The sequence below is a fragment of the Truncatella angustata genome (assembly GCF_020726525.1).
Source record: "Truncatella angustata strain MPI-SDFR-AT-0073 chromosome Unknown BKA67scaffold_4, whole genome shotgun sequence".
Taxonomy (NCBI): Eukaryota; Fungi; Ascomycota; class Sordariomycetes; order Amphisphaeriales; family Sporocadaceae; genus Truncatella; species Truncatella angustata.
This window is the reverse complement of record NW_025763384.1, coordinates 682381-702879: the sequence shown is the minus strand read 5'-3', so window position 1 is coordinate 702879 and position 20499 is coordinate 682381. Positions and strand designations below refer to the sequence as shown.

The 20499-nt window shown below is 51.8% G+C and overlaps 6 protein-coding genes across 6 annotated transcripts; 2 read left to right on the top strand and 4 right to left on the bottom strand.

Annotated features, from left to right (window-relative positions):
* Positions 1 to 2935: 2935 nt before the first annotated feature.
* On the bottom strand, positions 2936 to 3851 carry BKA67DRAFT_264129 (uncharacterized protein). Its single transcript, XM_046095837.1, has 2 exons — positions 3786 to 3851; positions 2936 to 3717 (listed from the first exon to the last, which is right to left on the bottom strand). The coding sequence occupies exon 2, from the start codon at positions 3687 to 3689 to the stop codon at positions 3102 to 3104; it is 588 nt and encodes a 195-aa protein (XP_045958179.1). The 5' UTR covers positions 3690 to 3717; positions 3786 to 3851; the 3' UTR covers positions 2936 to 3101.
* A 1306-nt stretch (positions 3852 to 5157) lies between these two features.
* BKA67DRAFT_535255 (PXA domain-containing protein) lies at positions 5158 to 6644 on the bottom strand (the record flags this gene model as incomplete). Its single annotated transcript, XM_046099987.1, has 2 exons — positions 5158 to 5981; positions 6125 to 6644. The coding sequence occupies 2 exons, from the start codon at positions 6642 to 6644 to the stop codon at positions 5158 to 5160; spliced, it is 1344 nt and encodes a 447-aa protein (XP_045958178.1).
* A 399-nt stretch (positions 6645 to 7043) lies between these two features.
* On the bottom strand, positions 7044 to 9153 carry BKA67DRAFT_563552 (MSS51 protein). Its single transcript, XM_046102669.1, has 2 exons — positions 7443 to 9153; positions 7044 to 7387 (listed from the first exon to the last, which is right to left on the bottom strand). Exons 1-2 carry the CDS (start codon positions 8963 to 8965, stop codon positions 7357 to 7359), a joined length of 1554 nt encoding a protein of 517 aa, XP_045958177.1. The 5' UTR covers positions 8966 to 9153; the 3' UTR covers positions 7044 to 7356.
* Positions 9154 to 9329: 176 nt separating this feature from the next.
* Positions 9330 to 13665, top strand: BKA67DRAFT_264060 (Pre-mRNA-splicing factor rse-1). Its single transcript, XM_046095836.1, has 3 exons — positions 9330 to 9831; positions 10009 to 12088; positions 12279 to 13665. Exons 1-3 carry the CDS (start codon positions 9588 to 9590, stop codon positions 13588 to 13590), a joined length of 3636 nt encoding a protein of 1211 aa, XP_045958176.1. The 5' UTR covers positions 9330 to 9587; the 3' UTR covers positions 13591 to 13665.
* A 74-nt stretch (positions 13666 to 13739) lies between these two features.
* Positions 13740 to 14601, bottom strand: BKA67DRAFT_658244 (uncharacterized protein; the record flags this gene model as incomplete). Its single annotated transcript, XM_046107250.1, has 2 exons — positions 13740 to 14396; positions 14473 to 14601. 2 exons carry the CDS (start codon positions 14599 to 14601, stop codon positions 13740 to 13742), a joined length of 786 nt encoding a protein of 261 aa, XP_045958175.1.
* Positions 14602 to 15385: 784 nt separating this feature from the next.
* Positions 15386 to 19879, top strand: BKA67DRAFT_264047 (PH domain-containing protein). Its single transcript, XM_046095835.1, has one exon. It carries the CDS (start codon positions 15613 to 15615, stop codon positions 19861 to 19863), a length of 4251 nt encoding a protein of 1416 aa, XP_045958174.1. The 5' UTR covers positions 15386 to 15612; the 3' UTR covers positions 19864 to 19879.
* Positions 19880 to 20499: the final 620 nt, after the last annotated feature.

Below are 20499 nucleotides of genomic sequence, written 5' to 3'. Positions count from 1 at the left end.
ACCAGGATAGCCATCTTGCTCCAGATAATTCCTTCGCGAACGAACACTGGGCTGGAATGAATCCATACAATCAAATATCTATGTCGGGTTACGGAAGCGATTATTTTATATCGGCAGCCACTCATGGGCTGCCCTCCGAGTCTCTCAATTCTAATCGCATGGCACCACCACCAATCCCACATCAGCTCCAGCAATCGCAACATCAGCACCATACAAACCAGCACTATGCGAATCAGGTACCGCACCAGCTGATGATTCCAGGGCAGGTAAGCACACCACAAGTCAGCTGGCCGAGTCTACGGACAAACCCAAGCCAGAACTATGCGAACCCCCCGGTTCGTATTCCGCCACAGGCACCGCCTATTGCTAAGCAACAGCCAAAATTACCGTCAATTACGACATCCACTCCACGGAAGACATTAACAAATGAGGACCGTCGACGAATGTGCCAGTATGCTGAGGACCATCCTAAAGTCAAGCAAACGGAGATTGGCCTCAAATTCGGCGTCGAGAGAAGGTATGCTGTTATGTATTTCTTAGTACCGGCGCCGCTAATCTTCAATCCGTAGCACTGTTTCAAAAGTCTTGCGGAAGAAGGACTTGTACTTGAACCAGGATGATCGAGCTAGCTCTCCAGTGAAGAAACCCAAGGGGAAGAATGCTGGCGAGCTTGAGCGAACTCTCCAAACCTGGATCAGAAATCAACAGCGAAAAGGGGTTGTCGTGAATGACGAGGAACTAGAATGTCAGGCAAGACTGCTTTTTGCTGGAACCGGTACTTCTGAGAGCCCAGAGAAAGTCATTAACAGGAACTGGCTTGATAAATTCAAGCAGAAAAATGGATTGGGGCCGGGCAAACTCCTTCGTAGAGCATCGGAGACGGCTATCCCAGACAGCGTCAAGCGTTCTACCGAATCGCCAATATTGTCTGCGGCACAAACGCCGGGCGGAGCTTCGCCTGTATCCCCTGAGGGACCGACATCGCCGCCTGTGGTATCCGCCACACCAAGCAACGAAGAACAAGACGCTCTTGCTGTATTCTCGGGCTTCGAGGGCAACCACTACAAACACTCCCAGAGCAACGCGTCTTTAAACAGTGCAATCACCGACCCATCCTCGTCAACGTTTTCCGCAGGTGCTTTCAGTCCCACTTCACAATTCACCTTTTCTCCGGATCCGAACAGTGGGATGTTTGACCAGCGACGTCTACCCCTGGAGGCTTCAGCTTTCCATCGACCCCGGAGCCAGACATTTCCGAGCCTGGACATAGAGTTCATGCAGCAGCAATCTTCGGAACCGCCTACGCCGAAATATAGCGCCTCAACTACGGCTCCTTCTTCTGCTTTGGAATCTCCAGCGCATGAACTTGCCGCCCAGCCGTTTAGTGTTGACTCAACTATCGCGCCGATTTTACACCACAGTCGCAGCAACAGCAGCTTGGGCGGTAGGTCAACAAATACTCCCATACTACCAAGTGCTGGTGTATCATCACCCAGCTCGCCTACTCAGGAAGATGCTCGTCGGGCAGCTGATACTCTCGTGAATTTTATGCAAGGACACGGATTAATGACCAACGACGAGTTCGTAACAATCATGCGATTGACTGAAAAACTGAAGCTCCACCAACAACAGCATCAAGTTTTCAAGACTATATTGCCTGCTGGAATGGGTGGCTTACCCAGAATACCGGAAGTCAACTCAGAAATGTCCAATATCGCGACGCATATGATTGGAAAGGACGAGCCCATGATGTCAGGATAGCATCGATTACAGTCCGACCTAGGACCCTCCCGTAGTACACTACTCTCCCGTGTTTTTGTTTCATTGCGGGGTTTGAAAATCGACTCTCTCGGATGGCATAAAGGACTTTCATTTTCCACGGCAAACAGATTTAGTGAACGACAACAGGAGCACATTACGCATCAGAGCAACAGGACCGCACTACTGCAACCCATGACACTGTATCCAAGGGGCAGCCCTTCGATATTGAACCCTTCACAGACCGGAACTCGTCTCACGACGACATATATACCCATCGCTCGCGCGAACGGAACCGAAACGGCAAACCGACCGGCTGCAATATTCTTACCATCGCTTTTCTACATATACCATCTTCAATCTACCAAGAATTGTCCACGCTCGCGCGTTTATCTGGGCACCGAAAATTACTCTTTGTTTTCCGTATATATATATACATCGATCACTCGATTTTCTGCGTCTTTTTTCTCTTATTGTTTTCTGCATTCAGGTCGTATTGTGTGTTATTTGTTCATGGGTCAGTAAGTGGCAAGCACGAAATAGGCCATACGGGGAGGGGACGCAGACGGCATGGACTGTTCGAAGGATGAGAACCGCTTCGAAGTGCCGGGCGGGGGAACGCCAGATTCGTCTGGCTCTGGTTGTTGACTTTCTCTACGCTATCTTTTGTCTGAAGGCGCTGCTCCGCAGCAACAGATACCTGGAAGGGGGGAATAATCATGGAGAAGTAGGAAAAGGATTTTCTTCCAGGCAACGTAGTAGCAAGAAGCGACAGCAACCACAGTACAACAACAACAACAACAACAACTGTACCGAGTGCCCGTTTGCTCTTTCTCCCCACCCCTTTCGCTTACCACATGCGCTCGTTACGTCTCTCTGCTTCTCACTTCTGAGAGGGCCGGTGAATAACAAAGAATTCTATTACGTTCTACATCTCCGTGTTCCTCCAATGAGCGTCATTCTAGGCATAATCTACAGAATGGGAGTATCAAAGTCTCGAAGCAGACCCTAAACGCTATCGTCACAGGGGCAATGGAATGATAGATCGTGCGCGAAACCCTTGACCCCTGTGGGCAGACAGACAAGCCTTCAGGATCCAAGCCTTGTCCTTGACTGGTTCAATGCACTAACCGGGACTTCACCCGGCAGGCATCTTATTTGCAGACATTATGACATGACCTTTTACAAGCTTAACGGGCATTGGGTATCGATAAAATCTAATTACAAGCACAATCGCTTAATGTCTTTTGGGTTCCCACCGACCCCGTCACATGCGGCTCCTTCCTGCGTCGGACATTCATGATGCGTCTGTGCGAGCTGACTGCATGTCTCGAAGATCGGATCTAATGGAGTCTCTCCTCCCATAATTCAATGATGCCTTTATCAGCCAGTTCGGGCATAAGACGCACAAGTATCAGTTCTAGCATCCCGTACACGAGGTGTTTGTTACAATAAGCATCCGAAAACAAGTCGAGTATTCCTGTTTCGATCTCGGATAAAATTCTATCCTCTTCCTCATCGGACGTTGACGAGGAGGGGGTTTGGTTGATGCGTTCAGCTCCGCTTGCCTGAGTAGCCGTAGTTTCGCATGATGCTGGGCTCACATCAGAAACATTATGGCTTTTCAAACTGGACTTGCTGCCCTTGTGGTTTAGCGATCCAGATCGTGAAGTGCTCGCGTTGTCCTCATGTTGGGGTGTATTAGGCGACGATTCGTTAGAGCTTTGCCAAAAAGAGAGCGAACCATAATATAGTCTACCCACACTCTTCGGCACAGCCGCCCATATTGCGCTAGCGCACCTACGCTTCAGTTCAACCAACTCCTGCTCGGATGAGGGGGCGACCAGACTCGAGGCGCCCGGGGCATTGTTAGGAAAGAGAGCTGCACGGATTGAACGTAGCAGTGGGGGTAGCCGGTCTGGGACAAGCATGCCAGAGTGGATGTGGTGTGAGATTAGCCTGCGAGAAATTCAATGTTAGTACATGGTTTTTCTGGTTATCTTGAAACCACACGAATCTTCGCATACAGCTTCTGCTTGACGCGGGGGAATTTCAGTGTACGTTGTTTCTGGTTAAGAGACAACTGAACATAAAGTGGGCACACGGGTATCAAGATTCACCCGCTATTTACTGAGGCAGGAACGATTTCTCAACCCACGATAAAACGGCCGCGATCAACTAGATCCCATCAGTAGATTTCGCAAACCGTCGCAGGTAAGACAACGCGCTTCGGCCGTGGGATCGAGCGAATTGAGAAGGCAGTCAAGCCCCAATCAGCTCTGGGCATTGCGGGGGCCACTGGCCCGATCACACCCGGTGTTCGGCGAGTATCCATGCGGCCATCCCTCCAGCGTTCTGCGACCATGAAGCACAGCATGTCTAGTTCTCCAATCTCGCAGCAAGCACTTGATGCTGAGACACTATTTCCTGATGGCAACAGGGACTAGGAAAATCGCCAACATGGACAATCTCGGGGTAGGCGCATCGATTCCTGGACCATGTCAAGGTTGCTTCCGTGATGCAGGAGTGCCGCCTTAACCTAAAGTAGTGGCAGCAGCAAATCATCGTGATATGCTGGAGACGAGGCGACTGTCATTTTTGACAGCTCCGAGAAACATGATCAATCATGCTCATTCTAAGAACTACTTGGCGATCAGAAGTCTCGTGAGGGAGACCATGGCCGCTTAGATTGGCAGGACGTGACGCTAAAGAACCAAAAGAAACCCAGCGATGATCTTAAAAGCCATTGTATAATGAAAAGCTGAACTTTCCCACCATGGGCGGTATGTGGGGCATGACAAAACGAAAGGGAAAATAGCTGGTAGGGTAACACCAGGCAGTAAGATCGAATTAAACGGGATTGGTGAGAGTCTGGTTCGATTGGGAAGGATCCCTGCAAATTCCTTGTTGGGCGCGTAAGTGAGGCTTCCGGATGGTCAGGCCGGCCCCCGCACCGCGCCGTTTATTGAGCAATCGGATGAAGAATTGCTAGGTTTACCCGGTTATTGGTCAATGGTGAGGTCGACGGCCAGCCTAGTATGTAGTATTTTCGGACAATAATGAAATGCTCCAATGGTGGTGCGAGTAGAATAACAACTATTGGACCGGCGCGATCTTTCGTACACTGTATCGAAGGGTTGCACCACGTTCAGGAACTAGAACGCGCCCGAGTCCGATTCGACGGCACCGTCTGCTGTGTCTCTACTTTCCACCCAGATTGGATGCTTCATCGTGCACACGCGGACTAGCGCCGCACCAGATGGAGATGCTTGCTCTCCACACTCGTGAACAGAGGCTCTCGGGGACGCTGACTGGATACTCCCAGATCCAGTGATCTGAAGTGTATGCGGTGTAACGCAGCAGGGCTTGATGACGAGGGAGATGATAGAAAGCCACAGCCTACCTGTCGATGATTCCATCATATCCTGCGATCCTTCCTGGGCCTCTCGTCGTAATCCATTGTAGCATTGACAATGCTCCGCCAAGCCAAGGCATGCGGGAGTCCATTTCGAGCAAGTTGGCGGTGGATGACCAAATCTTGAAATCAACGATTGGAACTCTCACTGGTACGGACTGGGACTCGAAGGCTGCGAGTGGCTGATGGGATTTTTCGCTCCCGAGGTGACTAGTCGCATGAGGCTTTTGAACGAACAGGATTGTAGTTCGAGGGGGGAGAGAGCGTGACAGAACCAAGGTGTTGATCAAGACACGGATGGCGTTGACCAAGAGGAAGCACCATTGGACTGAAGACCAGAACAATGACTGAAATGATGGGCTCCTGTTAGTAGCTAGTTGTGGATTTTTGGAGGATATTGGTTGGCAATTGTCCAATTCAGCGGCATCAACAGGTGCGGTTTGATCTGTTGGCTCAGACGACCCTTTTGTTAGACGTGTAAGCATAATAAATATCTCCAGCAACAGCCATGGTTCAGATAGTTTGTTGGCAACTAGATTGCCAATGATGAGTTCGGAGAAAATCTGGCTAACCAGTGACGTCAAGCACTCATTCTCAAGGTCTTCTGTCGGAAGCAACAACACCAGGATTCCATGAACCAGCAACTGGCGATACGCGGTTTCATTGTCAGCCTGTGCTTGTATGCTGCTGGCATCACCTGACTTGGGTATTGGAGACAGAGCTGGCAAGGGGCATAACGAGTGGTAAATTGTGCGATGATCCGACTTAATAGGCGGTCTGGCTGCCGAAGTCTGGGCAGTGCGATATGCTGCGTATCCACATTAGCCAATGCCCGTGAATACACAAGAAATGTCCGGCCGATGGCGTGAGCGGATGGTTCGCATGAATACAAAGGAATTGCATCTGCGAAATCGCTTGCCACAGCCACAAATTATCAGATCATAAACGCACCTGTTATGTGTGCGTCAATCAGTTCAGGCAGCTCATCAAACAACAGACTTTCGAGGTCAACATGCCTCAGCCTTTCTTCGAGTGCTCTAGTACAATGTGCAATGATTTGTACAATCTCGGCGACGAACGACTCGTCGGCTGTGATATTGTTGTACCATTTCTGGACGAACTCCTTCAGAATGACTGATATGAGGGCGTAGAGCTGTAGATCCACGTCGTTTCGACTGGTCAAAGGAGGAAGCAGCTCTTCGATTGGTGCCGGGGAGTTCCTCCCCCTATCAGCTAGGTGTTGGGCGCATAGCGTTCGACGAATGAAGGCCGTTGTAGCTTTGTCCGACAAATAGTCCGAGGAGGCTGGCCGTATCGGGCGTCGGGGTGACGACCGCGACGTGTTTGACCGAGGTTGTAGCTGCGGCTTGATTGCAGCAGCTGGTTCGGCCGCAGAACTCGAGGTAGTCGCTGGTGCTTTCAGGTTTGGGTTTTGTGCCCCAAGAGGTGGGATCGCGGCCGTTGTCGCCATGGCCGGATGTTATGATATGGTCCTATTGCGGTCTCATGGTAGTGTCTAGTTCCTGCTCCCATAAAGCGGGACTGCTGGTATCAATTTACGCCGAAGTGTTCTTGCTGGGGATCGTCATCAAGGCGAAGTTGGGGCATGATCAAGAGATGAGGTTGAACTATGGGCCTGGGAATCTGCGACCCGAATAAATGTCATGCACGTTGTTACCGCTAGCGTGGACTCTAAGAAGTGGTAGGAGCCGCCTGTGAGGTCGCTACTGCACGAAGGCACGTGCGTCATCAAACGGCTGCATCTGCAAGTGCAAGGATCATAAACAAATAAAAATAATGAATAATAATTAAACTCACCTGCGGCAACTCGCAATGCGATTTAGGTACTACAAAATTCGGTGCACCTGAAGGCTGCGAGTGGTGAAGCTGCCTTTTCACGCCAGATTGTGATGCTTCTCTCACCAGGACTCTCGGAATGCTCAAAACTGGAGGGACCATCAAATGACAGGGCTGACAGATATGGGTAAGATCTGGGTACGCACTATATACAACTGGGGATACATTTACAATGCATTGCATGTACAAAGTGTTATACATGATCAGACTCTATGTCCCTGTCATCTATCTGTACATCGCCCTTCAACAAGACGCTTGGATCGGAAATATGTCAACGCAAATCCGGCACATCTACAAGGAGCATATTCCTCTATACCAATAAGGTTCTATTCGACGTCCTTGTGGGTAGCTTCGTATCTGTTCACATGGTCAGTAATCTGTATTTTTAGTAGTGGGTACCAGTAAAACATACCTCTTTCCACGGAATGCCCAGACACCCCAGTTGCCACATGTGACATCCTGAGGATCCAGATCATTCAAGTCCCAACGCAAGCTCCTGAAAGTGTTCTCACCCGGCTCCATGAGTATGTCAAACTCGCCTCCACAAGTCTTGTTAACCCATTCGATATCCCGCTCCATATCAAACTGGGTGTAGCCGGTAGCAATGATGGGTGCTTTGGTCTCGAGCAATAGTGGTATAGTCTCCGCCCACTCGTGGGAGCTTGCAGGGTGGCCCATACCGGGATGAAAGCAGACGAAGCAGTCAAAGTAAGGGTCATGAGGCTGGAAGTAACCAGTCTTGTGGATGGTATGGTAGTAATCCACAATCGTGCTGATCTTCATCGAAGACCAAACTCGATCTTCAACAACAGCACCGAATGGATTTGATGCAGTCCGTGGTGGCAGTGGGAATTCGTCGTCGCGGTTGGCCATGCTTTCCGGTCCAATGAAGACGAGATGAAACTTGCCTCGAGGGAACAGGTGAGCAAGCTGCACCCACACGTTTCTAGGCAAGGAGGACTCGGCTCGAGCTCCCAGGATGAATATCCGGACCGGAGGGGCCTCTGGTCGCAGGCCGCGGATACCGTCACCACCTCCAGTTTTGGGAGGATGCAGGGTATACCGTAACGCACTGAAACTCTTCAGACCCTCGGCGGTCAGGCGGCCGCCCTTTCTGATGTTGTACGGACTCAACTCGTGAAGGATGCTTCCAATGGTCAGAGGATATGTCAACAATCTGGTGACTTGCCTCATGTTACGATCGTTGTTGATTGCTTCAAACTGTCTGGTGTACAAGAAGGTGTCCCAGTTGGTCATGTTTACCACTGCCTCCTCCATCTGGGGTCCGGCATACTCGAATTCGGGGAAGAACCTCCCGGACCTGAGATCGTGGTCGTCCTCATTGATCTGGCGTAGAGTATCACAGGTTTGCAAGTGCGCCTCGTAGTCCTCTGCCCAATGCTGCTCACTGCAATAAACAGGTACTCCACAATCTGGGCACTCAAAGTGCACATGAGCCGGTGGCTGATTTCCCGAAGTTGCGGCTTTGTCTACATCATCCGAGGTCGTGGGAATGCGCGTGGGCCGATGGTCGGGGTGAGGACATAAAGCATGCTGCCTCATGAAAGCCGCTCGGTGCCGTATCTCTGGGATAGGAGAATTGGTGTATGAGTGGAAGAGGTCGTCTGGGCGGAGGACCAGCGGCTTCTTCTGCTCGTTTGCTGCTGACGGTCCTGGTCCAGGCACAGGCACAGGCGCAGATGAGCCGAAGGAAACGTCGGCCTCTTCCGTAGGCACAGGCTTCGTCTTCCGGCCGAAGAGAGAAAAGGGTCGAGCATTCTCGTCGGCTTGAGATCCGGGACGTCTGGGATTAGACGGCTGGGGCCGTAATGCGACTCGGGAGAAAGCTCTCGAGGTAGTCGGAAGTCTTGCCCTCGGGGCCTGTGAGCACCTCCGGCACACGTAGGAAGCTGCCGACCGCATAGTTGGCTCCATTGGAAATATTGGTCTTCTCCAACCCGAGTATTGGCCAACGTCGTCGTACGATATCGCAGCTCTCAGTGCAAATACAGTAGCGCCCTTCAGGTACAGTACGTAACTCCCTGGAGCTCCCCGAAATTTCCTAGGGGGATCAATGATATTCCGCGGGGGTGAAGCTGAGAGCTGAGCAGCGCTGATGAGCATGCACGCATCTTTTAAGTTAGGTTACACGCACCACACGCGTATGTACTTGGTACTGTGTACATAGCACCTTGAGATTACCTGTATACGGTTAGCTCTGCACCAACTAGCTCCAGCTCTACCATATGTAGTACTGCACACGCAGCAACTTAGCTCTGGCTCAAGCCTCTCGCCCGAAAGCTCACTGCGAAAGTGGGCTACTGCAATGAGTTTTAGGCGTCGGGGCTGCTGGACTGCTACAGCACGCGGCTGGGCGGCTGGAGCTCTCTTCTGCCATCTCGGATGAAATTTATTTTGGAGCTTGGAACCTCATACCATGTTTTGCTATCTATTGTCTTGATTAATCCACCCAGTCCTGCCTTTTCGTATAATTCCCAGTCAACCAATAGCGCAACCGTACTCCAAGCTCGCGCGGTCTTTGCGCAAACCTTTCAAGATGGCGGCGACCTCGAATATGTTTCTGTATTCCTTGACCATCCAACCTCCGACCACCATCACGCAGGCCATCGTGGGACAATTCAGTGGTACCAAGGAACAGCAGATCCTCACAGCTTCGGGGTCGCGTCTCACCTTGTCACGACCCGATCCCTCACAAGGCAGAGTCACCACGCTTCTGTCCCAGGATGTATTCGGCATCATCAGATCCATTGCCGCTTTTCGTTTGGCCGGGAGCAACAAGGGTAAGCCTCCCCACCTCCTCCATTGTGTGTTGGGCTTCACTTAGTGATTGTTGAAGCTGCCATGATAGACGCGCATTGAGGACCGCTCTCGGGATTAGAGCATACACTGTGATATCCTCAAAGGTCCGAGACATGTTGCGCACCTTCTCTGCCGCACATGCTAACTTATTCCCGTAGATTATGTCATCCTAGCTACAGACTCTGGAAGGATCACCATTGTCGAGTACAACTCCCAGCTGAACAAGTTTGTCCGTGACAAACTCGAAACATTCGGTAAATCAGGCGTTCGAAGAGTCATTCCCGGCCAATACTTGGCATGCGATCCTAAAGGAAGAGCATGCATAATCGCTTCCGTCGAGAAGAACAAGCTTGTATATGTCCTCAACCGGAATTCTCAGGCCGAGTTGACCATTTCCTCACCCTTGGAGGCCCACAAACCCGGCACAGTTGTCTTGGCCATGGTTTCCCTGGACGTGGGCTATGCAAATCCCGTATTCGCTGCTCTTGAAGTCGAATATACCGAGGCGGACCAGGATCCCACAGGAGAAGCTGTCAGCGAGATCGAGACGCAACTTGTGTACTATGAACTGGATCTCGGTCTGAATCACGTCGTCCGCAAGTGGAGCGAACCTGTGGATCCAACCGCGTCTATGCTCTTCCAAGTTCCCGGCGGCAATGACGGTCCTAGTGGTGTGCTTGTGTGTGGCGAGGAAAACATAACCTACCGTCACTCCAACCAAGAAGCATTCCGTGTCCCTGTTCCGAGGCGGAAAGGCGCCACTGAGGATCCCCAGAGGAAAAGGACTATAGTGTCCGGTGTCATGCACAAGCTGAAAGGAAGTGCCGGTGCATTCTTCTTCCTTCTACAGAGCGAGGACGGCGACTTGTTTAAAGTCACCATTGATATGGCGGAAGACGACGAAGGAAATGCGACCGGTGAAGTGCGCCGTTTGAAGATCAAGTACTTCGATACCGCTCCCGTGTCTACCAGCTTGTGCATCTTGAAGAGTGGGTTTTTGTTCGTGGCCAGCGAATTTGGCAATCACCACTTCTATCAGTTCGAGAAGCTCGGTGATGATGACGACGAGCTAGAGTACTCTAGCGATGATTACCCTACAGACCCCAAGGTGTCATACACACCAGCTTACTTCTACCCAAGAGCAGCCGATAACTTAAGTCTAGTGGAGAGCATCAACTCCATGAACCCCCTCATTGACTGTAAGGTTGCCAACCTCACGGCAGAGGATGCACCTCAAATCTACTCCATTTGTGGAAGCGGTGCTCGAAGCACCTTCAGGACACTGAAGCATGGTCTAGAAGTTAACGAGATCGTGGCCTCGGAACTTCCTGGCACCCCATCGGCTGTATGGACAACAAAATTGTCCCAAGAGGACCAATACGACGCATATATTATACTATCTTTCAGCAACGGTACTTTGGTGCTTAGCATTGGAGAGACCGTTGAGGAAGTGACTGATACTGGCTTTCTGCCCAATGTACCCACATTAGCGGTCCAACAACTGGGAGACGATGGACTGATCCAAGTTCATCCAAAGGGTATCCGTCATATACGCAATGGTCGAGTCAATGAGTGGGAAGCTCCCCAGCACCGATCGATCGTCGCAGCTTCGACCAATTCCCGGCAAGTGGCTGTTGCTCTCAGTTCTGGCGAGATTGTCTATTTCGAGATGGATGCCGATGGCTCACTCGCCGAATACGATGAGAAGAAGGAAATGTTCGGAACAGTGACCTGTCTCAGCTTGGGTGAAGTTCCAGAGGGACGACTCAGAAGTTCATTTCTGGCTGTGGGCTGCGATGACTGCACCGTCCGTGTGTTGAGTTTAGATCCGGAGTCCACTCTGGAAAGCAAATCCGTACAGGCTCTTACAGCGGCACCAACTGCTTTGTCCATTATGTCGATGGAGGACTCCTCGTCCGGGGGATCCACCTTGTATCTTCACATCGGTCTCCACTCTGGTGTCTATCTGAGAACGGTGCTTGACGAAATCACAGGAGAATTGACAGATACACGACAAAAGTTCCTTGGTCCCAAGGCTGTCAAGCTATTTCACGTTTCTGTTCAGGGCCGAACTTGCGTCCTGGCATTGAGTTCCCGGACGTGGCTCGGTTACTCTGACCCCATCACGAAAGGTTTCATGATGACGCCGCTCGATTATGGTGATTTAGAGTGGGGATGGAACTTCAGCAGCGAACAATGCGAAGAAGGTATGGTGGGAATTCAGGGTCAGAATCTCAAGTAAGTTCTTATTTTTCCTACTCCTGATTGACGCGATACTACAAGACGAGAGTGATGAAAACCTGGGATCCTATGCCAAGAGCATTGAGGACAAACCTTATTTATTTGTACCAATTGTTCCTACTGACTCGCCATCACATTATTTTTCTTTGGAGAACGTCTTCGACACTGGAACTGACCAATGAAATAGGATCTTCTCCATCGACAAATTGGGAGATACGCTGTTGCAAGAATCCATCCCTCTTACTTATACGCCGAAGCATCTTGTCAAACATCCTGAACAACCGTACTTCTACACCATTGAGTCCGAAAACAACACTCTAGCCCCCGAACTCCGAGCGCAACTTCTGGCGGACCCGTCAGCTGTCAATGGCGACGCGCAAGTCCTACCTCCTCAGGAGTTTGGTTACCCTAGGGGCCGTGGGCGTTGGGCATCTTGCATTAGCGTTGTTGACCCTTTGACGGAGAAGGCCGTGCTCCAAACTCTAGACTTGGGCGAAAACGAGGCTGCCGTCAGCGTTGCCACAGTCTCTTTTGCCAGTCAAGACAACAAGACTTTCCTCGTGGTAGGCACCGGAAAGGACATGATCCTCAGCCCAAGGCAGTTTACCGCGGGTTTCATCCACGTTTACAGCATTAGCGAAGACGGCCGAACTATAGAGTTCATTCACAAGACAAAGGTCGAGGAGCCACCAATGGCACTCATCCAATTCCAAGGTCGTCTTCTGGCTGGCATTGGAAAAACCCTACGCGCTTATGATCTGGGTTTGAGGCAACTACTTCGAAAAGCGCAAGCTGAAGTTGCACCGCAACTGATCGTGTCACTACAAACCCAAGGCAGCCGTATCGTCGTTGGTGACGTCCAACAAAGCGTCACGTACGTGGTTTACAAATATGAGAGCAACAAGCTTATCCCTTTCGCGGACGATTCAATTAACAGGTGGACAAATTGCACAGCAATGGTCGACTATGAATCCGTGGCCGGTGGTGATAAGTTTGGTAATATCTGGATAGTCCGCTGCCCCGAAAAGGCCAGCATAGAAGCTGACGAGGATGGCGCCGGTGCTCACCTGCAGCACGCGAGGGAGTATTTACATGGTACAAATCATCGTGTAAGCCTCATGACCCATTTTTACACCCAAGACGTCCCCACGAGTATCAGCAAGACCAATCTTGTGGTCGGTGGTCAAGATGTGCTGCTGTGGAGTGGTATCCAAGGCACTGTGGGAGTCTTCATACCTCTGGTCAGTCGTGAAGACGCCGATTTCTTCCAGAGTCTCGAATCTCATCTCAGGAACGAGGACCCCCCATTGGCAGGCCGAGACCATCTCATTTACAGAGGATATTACGTGCCAGTCAAGGGTGTTATTGATGGCGACTTGTGCGAGAAGTTCACCCTGTTGCCAAATGACAAGAAGCAGATGATAGCGGGCGAACTGGATCGATCTGTCAGAGAAATCGAGAGGAAGATCTCGGATATTCGTACACGTTCTGCTTTCTAAGCATCTTGGACCCGGGTTTATGACGTTGAACAAGAGATGTATTTGTACAAGGGAATGAGAAGGCAAGCCGGCGTTCGGCGATAAAAAAAATTTACCAATGACACGATTTATGAGAAGAACAGATCTATACGTACGCCCAAGTCAGACTGTCATGTGCCTCCCCTCCTGAGAAAACTCCTGCCCCTCCCTAGACCGAACCCACCACGTTTCGCCGCGGCCTTTCCCTTGACAGGGTGGCCGGCCTCCCACTCCTCATCCGCGATATAAGCTACTGTCGCTGCCTCCAAGTCATAGTCTGTCTGCTCGAGGTATAAGACGGCGACGTCGTACTCTGACACTTTGCAGGCGACCATGAATCTACGTATCTTGCCCTTGCGGAGCTCCTCTTCCTCACCTTCGACGGGTCTTGGCGACAGGCTAACACCACCTTTGTAGTACTCGCCAGGAATGATGGCTGTCTTTCGCCCCAGCAGCAAGTGGTCCGACGTGACGTTGTTGGCGCGCCGCAAGACTCCGGCGGGGACGCCGTATCGCAACGAGAGAGAGCTGATGGAGTCGTGGTCGTGGTTCAGGAAATGTAGCACATCCTCGGCCGGCTCGTCGTCCAGTGGAACAGACTTCTCGTCGAGCGGGTCCGGTCGTTTCGTAGCGGCTGCGGAATAGGGCGGCGGCGCTTGGACGAACGGGTCCCTCGAGCTCTCGGCGACGGCGTTGTACGAAGGCGGCTCCTTGAGCCCCTGCGGAAGCCGGGTGGGTACGCTCGAGATCTGGCAGTATGGGCAGTAGTTCTGGAAGCGCGGGGTTTTCTGGGGAGGACGTATCAGTTGCTTTTATCCTCCACCCGATACATTGAATTGATTGTGTCCTTGGTCAACGACGTACATATATACAATTTCCACATATCACTCTTGGACAGCAGCCCAACGGCCTATCGTCTGGTAATGGCTTCTCGTTCTCGCTGTAGCGGGGCACCTTACTCAGTAGAGTGGCGCATGTGCAGCATGCCTGCATCGTTTCTCTCCTCATTCTATCCAGGGTTCGCCAAGAGACGTGGATGATCGAGGACGGTCAATTTACGTTACGTTACGACAAAGTGGTAGTAAGTTAGAGCGACTCAGAGATAGGGAGCCAGTTTCATAGAAAGCAAAACTACAGTATCCTCGGATGAGGCAAATGGTCCCAGGTGTATGTAATAAGTCGAGATGAGTGGCGGTTCACACTACCTATCCATGACGCGCTATCGATAGCAGGGTCTAGCACTAGGTCAACCTTGCGGATCCGTACTGTAGGTTAACCATTAGAGACCCGAGACCACCGAGACGACAGACACGCGGCAACGTTAGTTAACTCCGATGGGATTAGAAGGGCTGTACTAATATGTAAAAATAAAACCTGGGGTTCCCAGAGGCGCCGCTTTTCTGACGATGCAACCTGTCTTGGCTGGCGCTTAGCATTTGATGATGATGCAGATAAAGGATTCTACTTGATGTAGGATGGATGGATGCCTCGGAGTGCCTTACGGGACAGATCGCATTATTCGTATTTATCATATCGAAGCTGAGCTCCATCCCAAACTACCGGGTTAGACCCTTTTCGTACCGTACAGAACTACGGATCCCGTACGAATAATCTCAAAGGCCCCCGTCTCGGATTCTTGCGAACATTGCAATTAGATTAGCAGACCCCTGCAGACCCTGTACTGGTAGTTTACGACGCCAAGCCCTGAGAGCTTCCTTTGTCCGGGAACGTCATTCCCCGACTGGAACCTAAAAGCTCCCAACCCTAACCTATACATATACATACACGGACAACAGTCCCGTCCGGGGAACCCGCCATCAGACTTTTGACATATGCTCTTGCTTCTGTTTCAAATAGGAGAGTCTCCCAGTACCTTATACATGCACACGTGCCACGAATGCTCTTGAGGAACATTCTGTCAGACGCAAGCATCGCGGATGAGCTGTACATAACCTGCCTACCACCCATGCGACCCTGACAGGTTCTCGCACACGACCTTTCGCCATGTCAGATCCGCCACCCGCTGCAGAAAAGGCGCCGCCGACACCAGCGGCATCCAGCGTCCCCGTCGCAGCGTCGCGGCACGGCAACCCCCTGATCTCCGTCCTCCTCAACGAAGCCGGCCTCGACTCCCCGACCTTCCGCAGCAATGCCCTGCACTTCGCCGACCAGATCGACGCCATCGAGCGCTGGCTCGAGGGATACAGCCGCACTGCTGCCAAGCTGTCACACGATATGCTGGGCCTCGAGGCTGTTGTCAACGACTATCTCTCCAAGATCGTCCCCCCTCAAAACGTCGTCTCTCTCGACCACGACTACACCGCTCTGGCGCTGAAGCGCATTTCCGAGGGCAGCAGGGAGTGGTGGACACACGTTCTGGGACTCGCCAAGAACATGGACACCATGAGTGCCGAACCGGTGCGGAACTTCCTCCAGAACGACCTACGGGGCTTCAAGGAGACCAGGAGGAATCTCGAACAGACTCAGAAGACTTTCGACACCACGCTGGCCAGGTACGTGAGTCAGAGCAAGTCGAAGGAGCCCAGTGCGATAAGGGAAGATGCGTTTGCTGTGTACGAGACGAGGAAGGCTTACCTGAAGGCCTCGATGGATTTCTGCCAGATGGCGCCACAACTAAGATTCACACTGGACAAGCTGCTCGTCAGAGTATCGACAGATATATGGCGGGAGATGAAAAGGTCCAAAGATACGGCCGGCAGCTTTGGAAAATGGGGCTATCAGATGGACCGCGTCAGGGGTTGGTCCAAGGAAATGGAATTGACAGAGTCAACCTTCAAGCGGGAGCTACAAGCCGCCAGGCGCGATGTTGGAGAGAACTCGCTCATATCATTCAAGCCTGCGAGAGAGCTCGATGCTTACAGTGCGAGTACAGTACCTTTCCTAGGTAACAAAGGACCCTTGAATGTCAAGACCGACGAGAGAGCTGGAGTGTACTCTGAGAAACAAGGATGGCTATTTCTCCGGACCGTGACGGGGAAGCCTGTGCGAACAAATTGGATCCGCAGGTGGTACTACTGTCGTGACGGCATCTTCGGTTGGCTTGTGAGCGGGCCACAAGGCGTCTTGACAGGTGATGAGATCGGAGTCTTGCTTTGCAACGCCAAGCCGGCAATTAGTGAGGAACGCCGTTTCTGCTTTGAGGTCAAGACAAAAAATCAGACATTACTACTGCAGGCAGAGACACAATCTGAGCTCATGGGTTGGCTCGAGGTTTTCGAAGTCGCCAAGAAAAAGGCATTCGAAGCAAGTGTTGGACGCGATACCTCGTCTCTGCCAGGAGGTGTTGACCCAGCATTCGCCATTACGCCGCCATCTATGCCCGAATTTTCTGCCAAGTCGCTAGACGCTCAGCTCAGCGTCGATGAGACGGTGCAGGGCCATGAAAGGACAAACACATTACCAATCCCTGGTCAAGAAGCGGGCGGTTTACATCCGCGTGCTAGCTTCGATGTTGGGCAAGTCGCACCAAGACGATCTGCGACGTCTCTCGGGCGTGAAGAAGGAGAGAGTGGACGTGACCATGCGGCTAGGATAATGCAAAAGCTCGACTTGCATCGCAAAGCCAACTACTCCACGGACACCAGCGCCGGACTGCCATCGCCCGGCCCCAGCGGTGGCATTGCAAGTCTCATTTCTGCTAGTCATGGTCTTCTGCCTGGGTACCCGTCCCCTATCGTGGGCCAGATGGCACCTCGTACACAGCAATCACCACAACCGCCCACATTATCAGGGCCAGAGCCTCGAGCAGGCAGTCTTGCACCGGCAACACTTGCTAGTCCGCCAGCACCCACTAGTCTCAGTAAGACTGCTGTCGTGTATAGCAGTGATCGGTCTCTCAGCAATGATGCTAGCTCTGGTCTACCCACTGCCATCATGGCAAACTATTGGGGAAGCAATGCGTGGGCTCAAGAATATGCTCCGAAGGCGGCCAAGCCTCCATTCAACCCCGATGACCCGTTTGGGCCCAACTCGCCGTCCATCAAAATGACTATGGCCAACGACAGTGGCGACCTGAAACCGCCTACTCCAGCTTCAGTCCACAAGAAAGCAATCAGTATGGACGCCAAGATTGTGCGTCCTTCGGCTATCAGAGAGAAGGCAACACAAGAAGAGTTTCCGCCGGGTTATCCGCTTGAGTTGAGGACGAATACAGCACAGTTCAGGCTGGTTTTCCCAAGTGTGCCCCTGGATGAGAAGCTCGTCCTGGTCTTCCGGGCGTCTTGGACAACCAGCATGTCTGAGCGAACCAAGGACTCGCCAGGCATGGCTGGTAATGGTCGCATCTATGTTACTTCAGATAATATGTATTTCTACGGCCACCAGATGGGTCTGGTCGTTGCGTACGCTATTTCTCTGGACGGCATTACAGAGGTAACATCCGCACCAGGTAGAGACTGCGACTTCATTTTCCTTCACTTGAATCAGGATGCGCCGGATGTGCAGTACAGCAGGATATCTATCAAGACTTTCTTGGAGGATATGGACCTTCTTCACGCTCGTCTGAACTTGCTTGTTGATGATCTACAAGCAGAGGAGCCTATGGAGGTGATGGAGCTGATCAACACGTTGATCGGCCTTGAGAATGAAGAGTACGACAAGAGAAGCCCAAGTGCAGAGAGTTGGGAGGAGGTTTCGACGAACACGCCCATGGATAACAATACTCTTGCCGGCCGAGCAGTCAGTCCTCGAGCAGACCTTGCATACAAGACACGGTTACGGGGCGCACGAAAGCCTGCTCCGAAGTTGCAGCTACCATCACATCCTGTTTTTTACGAGCCCGAAGACATGCAGAGAAAGGTGACGGAGCGCACATTTGAAATCAGTGCCAAGGCCTGTTTTCACGTTCTTTTTGGCGATAAGAGCTTTGTGTTCCCGAAACTCTACTTTGAACGAAGAGCAAAACAGATCGCGCAAGGTCCTTGGAGGGCAGGCGAGAATGGACGTCTGCAGCGGTTATTTAAGTTCAAGGTCACATACGGCACAATGTTTCAGGGGCGAAAAGCTGAGGATATCATCGACGAGCAGACCATCGAAGTCTTTAGTGACCATGTCACCTATGTCGTTACACATGTCAAGACCCCATGGCATCTCCCGCATGCCAAAGACTTCAAGCTTGTGACCAAAATCGTCATCACGCATATTGCAAAGTCAAAGTGTAAGCTGGCTATATTCACAAAAGTGGCCTGGTCAAAGAGCCCACCGCTTTCGAAGAACATCATCGAGCGACAAGCCCTTGATGATGCGGGCCTGGACGCCGATGGACTAGCCGAGGTAGCCACGGATCAAGTGCGAAAGATCGGGCCCCATAGCCGTACAAAGCGGGCCATTCAGATATATGGCAATATCGGCCAGCAAACGCAAGTCGTGCTCTTCTCCCCTGCGGAAACCGAGAAGACTAAGAAATCGCACATTCGTCCGCACAGTCTCACGAAAATGCTCTTCGATACTGTGAGGTCGTGGGCTGAAAGTGTGGTCACCTCAATCATCATGTGGGCCTTCGCAGTGGTGAAGAAACTATGGGATGTTGTTACTGCTCAGCGCCTCCTACTAGTAGTATTAGCCATGAGCTTCCTACTCAACCTCATCTCGTCCTATCAAGGTACCTCGACCTGGTGGAGCGAGCGCAAGGCTGCTGGTTTTATGCACCGCCTCGGTGTGGGACCAAATATCATAATGAGCAAAGCAATATACTTGCGTGACCTGGATGAGGCGGCCCGTTTCTCGTCGCTAGACAGCTCCTGGCCCGCCGAGGATAGCTACTGCTACTCTACCTTCCAGTCTATCACAAACAGTACGGATATCGATGCGCCGTACGAGGACTCGGGTGCCACTCTGTCGTCAGCTACGAGCCGGGCGACCGCGATGAGGTTGAAAAAATCCAGGCAGCGCCTCGGCGCCTACAGACATGATCTGCTCGTCGCCATGCGCATGGTGAACAGCGTCGAGCGCGAGATGATACAGGGCGAGTGGGAGAACTGGCTTCTCGACGAGAACTCGAGATGCGAACAAGTGGGCACCGTGTTGAGGCTGTGGAATTCCACGTCTAATAACGGCGAGAAGCCGGAGAAGGCATCCGGCCTGGAGCTCGATAGCGAGGGCGCGCAGAAGGTCCTCAGAGAGAAGGATGACAGGAAGAAAGAGGCGCTGAAGAGCTGGTATGAGGACTACTGCGGCAGCTGTAGACACGATAAGGATGAGTTGATCAGGAGCAGGGAGGCTGTGACTTTGGGCTAGTATTAACTGGTATAAAGCGAGTGAGGGGGTAATTACCCGATAATGATAGCGTTTTGAAAAGGCGGGAGCGTATGATTGGAACCAGCAGACATCGAACGGATACTCGGTCCTCTCCTTGAACTTGGCCGTCCGGGGTGGCGGACGGGGCTTGTATATTTACATTGCACACTTGTATAGATTGTGTTCGCGTTATATTGAATACCCCACAAGCAGTTTTCGTTTCGTTTTTTATCCATAGTCTTGGTGTGTTGCCCCACAGGTTGCGCGAGCATCCCAATTTCCAATATGGCTATTTTGTGTCTTTGACGTCAAAAGACCACCGACCTGGCATATGCCCCGCGAGCGGGCTAAAATTGCAGTGCAAGCAAAAACGAGTGGACAAGAGACGTCAACGGTGTGGCCAGAAAGGGCTTACAGGATATGTCTATGGATCCGTGAAGCCCAATACATACGGCGACGTTCCAGGGTAAGCTACCAGGCTAGTAGTCACTGGGTGCTTTGGTGGCGGGCAGTGTCCGGTTCGGTCGAGAATTGTCCTGCAGGCTGGGGAGGGAGTCGCAAGTGAAATCGTAATTCGCCCATTGGTTGCTTGTTACAGGCTTTTCCCAGCTTGTCAGCGAATGTGTTATGAGCTGG

Excerpts from the sequence above, each read along its gene's own strand:
- BKA67DRAFT_264129 (XM_046095837.1), bottom strand. The coding sequence starts at position 3,689 with ATGCTTGTCCCAGACCGGCTACCCCCACTGCTACGTTCAATCCGTGCA.
- BKA67DRAFT_563552 (XM_046102669.1), bottom strand. The coding sequence starts at position 8,965 with ATGGAGCCAACTATGCGGTCGGCAGCTTCCTACGTGTGCCGGAGGTGC. Across the intron at positions 7,388-7,442 it reads TGGGCATTCCGTGGAAAGAG|ATACGAAGCTACCCACAAGG; the intron begins GTATGTTTTACT and ends CCATGTGAACAG.
- BKA67DRAFT_264060 (XM_046095836.1), top strand. The coding sequence starts at position 9,588 with ATGGCGGCGACCTCGAATATGTTTCTGTATTCCTTGACCATCCAACCT. Across the intron at positions 9,832-10,008 it reads TTTGGCCGGGAGCAACAAGG|ATTATGTCATCCTAGCTACA; the intron begins GTAAGCCTCCCC and ends TTATTCCCGTAG. Across the intron at positions 12,089-12,278 it reads ATTCAGGGTCAGAATCTCAA|GATCTTCTCCATCGACAAAT; the intron begins GTAAGTTCTTAT and ends CCAATGAAATAG.
- BKA67DRAFT_264047 (XM_046095835.1), top strand. The coding sequence starts at position 15,613 with ATGTCAGATCCGCCACCCGCTGCAGAAAAGGCGCCGCCGACACCAGCG.